The 8,948-nt window shown below is 62.6% G+C and overlaps 2 protein-coding genes across 4 annotated transcripts; both read right to left on the reverse strand.

Annotated features, from left to right (window-relative positions):
• Nucleotides 1–171: 171 nt before the first annotated feature.
• On the reverse strand, nucleotides 172–2,467 carry GNMT (glycine N-methyltransferase). 2 transcript variants are annotated; one of them, XM_065631377.1, is made up of 6 exons: nucleotides 2,213–2,467; nucleotides 1,921–2,048; nucleotides 1,447–1,560; nucleotides 843–985; nucleotides 577–698; nucleotides 172–479 (listed from the first exon to the last, which is right to left on the reverse strand). In XM_065631377.1, exons 1-6 carry the CDS (start codon nucleotides 2,416–2,418, stop codon nucleotides 308–310), a joined length of 885 nt encoding a protein of 294 aa, XP_065487449.1. In that variant the 5' UTR covers nucleotides 2,419–2,467; the 3' UTR covers nucleotides 172–307. The 2 variants fall into 2 exon arrangements, with proteins under 2 accessions (XP_065487449.1, XP_065487448.1); XM_065631376.1 differs by having other exon boundaries at nucleotides 843–1,015.
• Nucleotides 2,468–2,976: 509 nt separating this feature from the next.
• CNPY3 (canopy FGF signaling regulator 3) lies at nucleotides 2,977–8,894 on the reverse strand. 2 transcript variants are annotated; one of them, XM_065631375.1, is made up of 7 exons: nucleotides 8,713–8,894; nucleotides 8,253–8,564; nucleotides 4,497–4,620; nucleotides 4,222–4,318; nucleotides 3,683–3,805; nucleotides 3,384–3,501; nucleotides 2,977–3,267 (listed from the first exon to the last, which is right to left on the reverse strand). In XM_065631375.1, exons 1-7 carry the CDS (start codon nucleotides 8,771–8,773, stop codon nucleotides 3,059–3,061), a joined length of 1,044 nt encoding a protein of 347 aa, XP_065487447.1. In that variant the 5' UTR covers nucleotides 8,774–8,894; the 3' UTR covers nucleotides 2,977–3,058. The 2 variants fall into 2 exon arrangements, with proteins under 2 accessions (XP_065487447.1, XP_065487446.1); XM_065631374.1 differs by lacking the exons at nucleotides 8,253–8,564; nucleotides 8,713–8,894 and adding an exon at nucleotides 6,800–7,314.
• Nucleotides 8,895–8,948: the final 54 nt, after the last annotated feature.

Raw genomic sequence — 8,948 nt, forward strand, 5'->3', positions numbered from 1 at the left:
CCACAGGAATGACTGGCACCTGTAGCTGGGGGTTTGGGGGCGAAACTGTGCCTGCACCCATCCCATGCTTCTCCCCAGGCTGAGCATTGCCTTCCCTGGGAGTCCTGAGGTGGCTGCAGCCATCCCCCTCACCCTATTCCCTGCCCAGACATGGACACACGGACCACGGGCTCCAGTAACTCTCACGAGTGCTCTTCATTAAGGGGAGGGGGCTTCCAGGCACCTCCCAGAAATGTCCCCAGCTCCCTGCTTGTCTCCAGAGCTGCTTGTAGCTCTCAGCCACCACAGTACCATCTTCACAGCCCCCTCAGTCTGTCTTCTTCACAACGTGGATGAAGTAGCAGGGAACGTGGGCTTGCCCTGGTGTGTAGGGCTGGAAGTCGCCCAGTACGCTGTGCTGGCACTTCCCCTGGAAGGCGCATTTCAGCAGGGCTGTGAAGGCCTCCAGCCGGTGCGGGTAGTACGAGAGCCGAAACGTGCTGTGAGGAGGCAACAATGGTGAGGTGGGGGGGCAGCAGGGCACAGCGCCGGCCACCCCCACCCCACGCTGGGAGCCACCCCTGCGGCCCCTCTCACCTCAGCTCTGGGGCTGCCCCTGCCTCAGTAGGGGGGACCTGCACCGTGTAGTCCAGGGTCACCATGTGTGCCTTGTTGTTTACCAGCAGCACTGAGGTGGTGATGTCCTTCGTTAAGTCGCTCTGGGGACCACAAGAGAATGTCTGTGTCCTGCAGAGATGGGGTGGGCCCCAGCCTGGGGACAGCCCTGCTCCACCTGGCCCCGCTTGGGGCCAGGGGTTGGGGCAAAGGGGTGTGACATGATGCTGGGTCTGCCAGCCACCCACCTTGTAGTAGATGTTCTTGCCAGGCGGTGCACAGCCTGTGGCCAGAATGTGATCGTAGTTGCGGTGGTCGATGACCAGGACACCCCCGGGCCGCACCATGCTAACGATGTTCCTCAGGGCCAGCTTGTGGTCACTCTGGTCCCCTGGGCAGGAAACCATGCTGTCCCCAGGCACTGGCAGTACCATATGGCGCAGTCAATGAGGCCCCATCTCACCCATATACACACACAGCTGCCCCCACCACCTTCCACCCCAATCTCAGCTTGGTGAACCCACAGCCCCACCCATGATATGAGCTCAGGCATGTTCTCAGCCTCAGTGAGGCAGAGTATGCCACGTGGGGAACCCACCACCCCACTTGAGGCACAAGTCTGGGTGTGTCTCCAGCTTTGCCAGAGATATGACATAGATGCACACAAGTCTACCACCGCATGACCTCATGGCCCCACTCATGCCAGGCTCCCTGGAAACATGCCATGACACAGCAACTCCACTGGGAGTAATCCACTGCCCTACTTATGTCATAAGTTAGGGCACATTCTCAGCCTGCTAGAAGACCATGTGCATAGGTATCCACACCCCCTTCACTCCCCCACCAACTCACCTTTGAAGTCAGGCAGGTGTGCAAAGGAGTTGCCCAGGCAGATGACTGCGTCAAACCCATCCCCTGGCTTCTCCAGGTCCTTTTCCAGGGTGAGCCAGTTGGCCTCCTCGATAACTGCAGCACAGGGGAGTGGATCAGGGCAGGGACACCCTAAGAGCCTCCCCTGCATGCAGGACCCCACCCCAGTGTCCCCCAGCCCTAACTTGGCCCCTGCGGGTGCTGGATCCAGCCTGGGGCCAGCAGGCAGGTGAGGGCCATGGCCTGGACTTGCCAAGCAGCTGGTGCCAGCAAGTCTCTCCCTTTCTCTGCAGCACAGCCGCCTGGACACTGACACCCATGCCAGGGGCCTGAGCACAGCAAGGGGTTGGGGACAGGACACCCGGGGCGGGGGGGCCGCGGAAGGGGTTCAGGGCAGAGGTCCCCAGTGCCAGGGCTTGGTGTCTACGTTCCTCCCAGCCCCCGCAACCCCCGCACCCCATCGGTCGAAGGGCTCCTCCTTGCGCCGCTCCCAGCGCTCCTTCAGCGCATACTTTAGCATCTTGTCGCTGGCGTCGACACTGGTCACCTGGAAGCCCTCCTCGAGCAGCATGATGGAGTCCACCCTGGGGAGACAGCTGTCAGCGGAGCCGGGGGCAGGCGAGGGGGCCCGTAGCGCTTGTGGCGGGGGAGGGGGTGCTGGGGACGGCCGAGGGGCACAGGGCCCAGGTTAGCCCCGCGGGGTGGGGAGAACCTGGGAGGCGGGCGGGCGCGGGGCGCGGTGCCTCACCCGGTGCCGCAGGCGACGTCGAGGACAGAGCGGCAGCGGTGTTGGCGGAGCAGCGCCAGGAGCCAGCTGCGGTACTCGGCCGTGCGGCTGCGCGTGTCCCCAATGTACAGCTGCCACACGCGGGCCGCCCGTCCATCCGCGTACTGGTCCGGCAACCCCTCCGCCGCCACCCCCAGCGACCGCGTCCGGTAGACGCTGTCCACCATCCCGCCGACCCGATCGCGACCCCGCTCCGGCCCCGCTGCGCCGCGGCCCCGGCCCCCGACTCCAAGCCCCGCCCCCTCCAGGCACCCCACCAATCCCACCCCACCACCTCCTCCGCCCCCTGAAGACCCGCCAATCCCCGTTCCCACAGCCCCCTCCTTCCACGCCCCTACGCGGCAGCGGGGGCGGTGCCGGAAAGGGGCGGGGCGTGCCCGCCCGCCGGCACCGCCCCGGGCCGATGGAAGCGCATCAGCCTCCCCGGTGGGGCCGGGCCTGGCGACAGAGGCGAAGCCGCCGCCCGCAGCAGGAGCTGCGCCTGCCCCCGCACCGCGGGTGAAGCAGGGCCGGCAGCGGCAACGGTTCTGGGGAAAACGTCTTTATTTACAGTCCTGGTAGGGTGTGGGCAGCGCGGGCAGGACGAGGAGCTGGCACCAGGGAAGCACCCGCGGCCTTCCGGAGCTGCTGGGTCGGCGGTTCCGTGCCACCCCCTGCTCGCAGGATCGCTGGCAAGTCTGAGCTGGCTGCTCTGGCCTCCCCAGGGTCGCTTATGCCGTGACACAAGTCCCTTTTCCTTTGGTACCTGCAAGACGTGGCAGGATGACAACTCCCGAGTGGGTGGCCCCAGAGGCTGCGGCTGCATGCCTACAGCTCATCGACCCGGCTGTGGGTGAGCGGAGCCTCCTCCTGGACCCCGCTCTCCTCCAGGGCCTCCCCTGCGGCTGGGAGGCCAGCGGCTCCCTCGCGCTCATCCTTCCGGCTCTTCTTCTTCTTCCTGTTCTTTTTCTTGCTCTGCTTCTCCCCCACGCTTGCCAAGTCACCTTTCTTGCCAGTCCACTTCTCTGCCAGGCAGCCTGGGGAGAAGGGTAGAGGGGGCCCTGAGGGAGAAGTAGGGCTCCCTGTGCCCTGGCAGGGCTCCCCTACCCACCCCAGCTTGCCTGTGCTGCCCCTGGCTGTAGCCAGGACTTACTTGTGTCCTTCCCTTTTAGCACATGGTTAGCACAGAGAAACTGGGAGAGATCTTCTGTCTGGTGGTGCCTGTACCAGTCCTCGATCACATCTTCATACTCCTCCACTAGCACATCACACTAGCATAGAGAGGAGAGCCCAGCTCCAGCTGCATGCCGCCAGGGCATGACCAGGAACAGGGCAGCAGGGTCTGCTGACACCCCTGTTCCTGGCAGTGCACCTCCAGACCCTCTCTCCCCCTGTGCTTCAGCCCACAAGGCCACGGCCACCACCAAGGGCCAGTCCTACCAGGCCAAGTACCTGCTTTTTGAGGTCAGCCACCTCAGCAGAGGTCTCGTTCCACAGCTCATAGGGGATGTCCATCACCACCTTGACTCCCTTGTGCACCAGGTTGTGCAGGGTCTCGAATGTCTCCGACATGCCCTGGGGAAGCAGTGCTGTCTGGTGAAACAGTGCTCTTCCTGCTGGGCTCCTGCTCTCCCCTCTCAGCACTGGCCCTACAACTGTGCCCAGGGATTCAGGTACATGCAAGCCAGCCAAAATCAGGGATCCTGGGGCATCAATGTTACTAGGAGGGAGTTCAAGTGGCAGTGAGTGCCTCTCTGCAAACCTGCTCCCAAAAACAACAGGAAGACGTGTGCCAGGCATCCATCTGTGCAGGCAAGGGCAGGGGCCTGCCCACCCCCAAGAATGGTGCCCCACACCTGACTTGGGGACAGCATGCCTTGCAGGCTGGGCACTAGCAGGGGATGGGAAGAACGAACCCCAGTTCAGCACCCTGGCAGTGCAGGGGCAAGTGAGGGATGCCTGGAAGCAGGGGACTGGAGGACAGCCTTCACCTTTGCAAATCTGTTACTGCCACTCCGCTCCTTGTGCAGGTTGTAATCCAATAGCCGCTTGCAGATGTTCTCCGTCACCTCGATTAATCGTATGTCCCTGCACGGAGAGAAGCGGGGGCTCGGGTTCAGCACTGCCACCCAAGAACAGCCAGGGCACAGAGTGAGGCCTCAGCCCAGCTGCCACCATGGAGGAGTGCTCTGCAGCTCCCAGGCTCCCCCAAACAGAAGGAGCACCCCATGGCTGCCCTGTTCACCCCACGAGCCCTCTCACTTACGACTGCGTGTACTTGACAGCAGAGCCCTTCCCGTCCAGGAAGCCGTACTTGGTGTCAATAACCTCCTTGGTCTTGCCGGTCTCCTCAAAAGCAGATTTCAGCTCCACTGCCACGTACTTGCACACTGCAGGAAAGAAAGCAGAGGCAGGTGAGGGGGTTTCTCTGCTCTGATGGGAAGCGTGACACAGCACCAGGGGATGGGAAGGCAGCACAAACAAGCACACAGAGTTGGGCACGCTGGAGCTGCTGTGAGCAGAAAACAGACACCTTGGCCACTCAAATAACCAGGAATGGCTCAACTGATTCCACTGGAGATTCCTTGAAGCAGGAACACCTAAATCAATGCTTAGGTGTCTGTACATCCCTGCAGCCAGCTGCTACGGCACAGCTAGGAAGGCAGATGGCGCCAGTTCTGCCTGCACGTTTCCCCACAGCACCACTTCACAGCCACTGAAACCTCTGCCTCTGCATCACCAGCTACTCTGTTCCTCCTGGAAGAGGATGGGGTCTTTTTGTAATACAGGTCACAGCTCCTCCTCATGACACCAGCACATCCCACCCGGTAACAATTCCTCCAGTGCTCTGGAGATACGGAGGCTGTGTTGGAGATGGAGCAGCTGGGTGGTGGGAAAAGATGCTGGCTACGGACTGTGCCACCGCACGACGGGCTCTCAGCTCCAGCAACTCTGTGTGGGGCACTGCCTGCAGCAAAGATGACAGCACCAACAGCTTTATAACAGGATGCATGTTTTCTTTTATAGAACTAAAAAACCCCACACGGAAACAAAAGGAAATAAAAGCTTTATTTCTTCTGTACAGTCTTACAGAGTTATAAAAACAGAGCAGAAGAGAAATATCTCAGGGACTAAACATGTGGAAATATGGAAGGATGGAAGCCAGGCATGATGTGGTCCTTCCTCCCCCAAAGCCAGGGTCCTGGGAGGCTGGAGGACTTTGTCCTGTGCTGCAGGCTTCTGTTTGCCACCTCTTCAAGCCCCGCTTTGGGAGAAGGTCCAAGCCTCAGCAGGAATGGTTGGACAGTGATGAGCCACCACATCTTCTTCCAGGCAATGACATGAGCAGAGATCTACCACAGGAAAAGAGCGAGGTAGCTTCTCCATGGCTGGCGTGCACATGCCAAGAAGCCTGTGCGCACCTCCTGCACTTTCCTTGCTCTGCTGGCACCAGTGGCTGGAGGTGACTGCAGCCACTCCTCAGGTGGGATGAGTGCTTCTTCCTGCAGCCCCTCTGGATTCAGGCCTTGAGGACCTCCCTCTCCACACCACACCTGCTGCAGCATCCCCGCACATGCCAGGTGCCCTCACTGCCAGGTCAAGTTATCCAGATGCTGTCCATGGCTATCACTGCATGCTGACACAGGTTCCAAGCCTGGGCAGGAAGAGGAGCAGCATGTGGTCAGTGCTCACTATGATGCTTCTCTGAGGTTATGCAGGTGCCACAGCACAGCTCAGACATCAGTGTCTCCAGAGCTGCTTCCCTGGCAGGAAAAGCTTTGCAGAGAGGTCTGGAGTTTCATTTCATCTTTTTCTCTTTGCTGTCAAGCTCCACATGTCCCTGCGCAGCAAAGATAGAGGAAACCACAGCAGACAGCAAAGGTCTATCATGACCAGCCCTGGATTGCCTGTGAAGCCTTTGATTGCTTGTTAATCAAGGGGCTGCTCAGGAAGGAAGCATCACTGAGGCTGAACTGCAAGCAGCAGAGATGACCAGCCCCAGCTATGAACCACCAGGTGACTAGTGTCTACTGGAGACAGCAGTGACTGCCGGAGCACCCCTAAACTTTTCTGCTAGGAAAGGACGGAAGGCGGCCACAAACAGGGACACACCGGGGAGGCTCCACGCCACTGCAGGCACACAGCAAAGCGCCCCTGCGGGGGCTGTGAGGGCGGGCAGGGGCAGGCAGAGGGGCAGCCCGCGGGGGCACAGTCATGCTCCACCAGAGGGTGGTGGAGCACTGGAACAGGCTCCCCAGGGAGGTGTCACGGCCCCAAGCCTGACAGTATTCAAGAAGAGACTGGACAATGCCCTCAGACACACGGTGTGTATTGTGGGGCTGTCCTATGCAGGGACAGGAGTAGGACTCGATGATCCTTGTGGGTCCCTTCCAACTCAGGACATTATGTGTTTCTAAGTCTCGGCCTGCGGCCGCAGCCTCCGCACCAGTAACCCTCCGGCCCGAGCAGCCAGCAGGCGGCGGCCGATCACCGCAGCTTCGCCCGGCGACCCGCGCCCAGGCGCTCCAGCAGGGCCCCTCCAGCTCACCCACCCCCGGCCCCACTCACCTTCGCACTTGCTGGGTAGCCGCACCCAGTCCGAGTCGTCGCCTCCCGCCATCGTCGCCGCCAGCAGCAGCAACAGCGCTACCGCCGCCATGGCTCCGCTTCCGCCTCGCGCTTCCGGGAGCGCCCCGCCCCCCCGCCGGGTAACCATAGCAACCGCGCGGCGCCGGCCAATCCCCGCGGCGCGCGTGGCTCGCCCAGCCAATCTCCGCCTGCCCGCCGCTACCCAACCCGAGCGGCCCTGCCCGGCTGCCGTACAATCGCCTCCGGGGCTTCCACGTGACAGCGGCGGTCGCGCACGTGGCCCGGTGCGGAGGGGCGGGGGCGTGTGGTGCGTGTCCCCGCCCCGCGGCGTCCCCTCCGCGACCACCGACCGCCCACGGAGTCTTCCGGGGCCCCTCCCTGCTCTGGAGATCTGGGGTCCTGCCCTTACCCCCCAGATAATTCGGGGTCTCCTCCCTACTCCTGGATAACTCGGGGTCTTTTCCCACCCCTCAGATGGTCCCTGCCACCCACAAAAACATGGCAGCCCCTCTTTCTTCCCCACCCACACGGGGTTCCCCCCTGCACCCCCCAAACAACACTGAGTCTCTCTTTCCATCCTCTGTTTGGGGGTCTCCTCTCCCCCTCCTTCAGAGTATTTCAGGTGCCCTCTGCACCCCCGGGGCAAACCAGGAGGACTTACCCCTTGGGGCTGGGCCTGCGCCGCGGTGCTCAGCTCTGGGTGAGGAGGATGGAGGTGAGCAGAGCATCAGAGAGCGCAGCCTTCAGCAGCACCACCCGCATGGCCACAAGCAGAGCTGCTGAGGTGCGGGACAATGGCACTGCAACAGAGGGGACTGGGTGATGCCTGCCACAGGCACCCTGCTGCCCCCACGTCCCTTCCAGGCAGGGCCACGTCGAGGGGACTGTCCCCAAGACTTCAGGCCTAACAGGCTCCTTGGGTCCTATTGTGGGCTTCTGTCACCCTCTCATGTCCCCAGACACCTCATGTCACCCTCATGCTATCCCTGAGAGCAGGCTGGCTCTGACCCACCTTCCCCATCCTCCCTGCAGAGACAGATCTTCATCCTCTCGATGCTGTGAAGACACATGCCAACCACGATACAGCCCCAGCGAGGGCCCTGCCAGGAGCCCAGCACAGTTTGCTCCCTGGCAAATGACATTCCCAGCACAGCAGGGCCCAGAGACTCACCGGCCGTGCTGCCAGGACACAGCTCTGCTGCCTCCTCATTGCCTGTGGGATGAAAGAGCAGCTGGGGAGGCAGCAGCAGCCTGGTGCCAGGTGTGTAGCAGGGCCAGCCACAAACCCCTTCCTGTGCCTGCTGGTTGGGGCAGCAACGTTGGCTCACACGGCTTCACACCTGCTCCTCGCTGGCCCCAGAGCACCCCCAACCTCAGGGGCCACCAGGCTGGGCAGCAGCAGGCAAGGCAGGGGGTGGCAGTGGGGCCATACCCATGATGCAGATGGGGCTGGAGCTGTGGGCTGGGGAGGTCTTGTTGGGCCCCACATGGCAGGCGAGGTTCCCTTCAGCCAGGGGCTCATCGGGGAGAAGAGAGATGGTGCAGATGGTGCCACCATCTTCCTGGGATGTCCCGTAGGCAAAGGACTGCAGGGCGCTGCCGTTCCCATCAGAGATCCAGACAGCATGGCCAGAGCTGGGGGCCAGGTCCCTCACCACGCAGACCACCAGCCGCCGGAGCTGCCCGGCCACCACCATGCTCAGCGGTGGGGCCAGCGTGGGCAGTGGCCCGGCAGGCCTGCTAGCTAGCGTGGGGGGAAAGAGCTTAGGGGCGCTGTGTCCCTCGCATGTTGCACCCACCACAGCTGCCAGCTCAGCCTTCGCACCCAGGCTGGATGGCACCCAGCCCTCCCGCCCCCCGGGGCCGCCCCTGTCCCTCCCGGGGGTACTCACGGGGCAGGAGCAGGAGTGCACCAGCAGCCAGCAGCACCCAGGTAACCTCCGTGTCAGCCATAGCTCCTGGAGCTGCTGAAGCTTCAGCCCCCAACTGCCGCCGCCAGCTGCGTCGCCCATCACCTGGCGTCACGGCGGGGCGGCCCCGGGGGATGAGGGGACGGGCCTGGCACCGGCGGTGTCTCTGGTGTCCCTCCCCCCGCTCCCCCCCCCCCCGCAGCAGTGGGACCGTCTGT

The sequence above is a fragment of the Caloenas nicobarica genome, chromosome 3 (genome assembly GCF_036013445.1).
Source record: "Caloenas nicobarica isolate bCalNic1 chromosome 3, bCalNic1.hap1, whole genome shotgun sequence".
Lineage (NCBI taxonomy): Eukaryota > Metazoa > Chordata > Aves > Columbiformes > Columbidae > Caloenas > Caloenas nicobarica.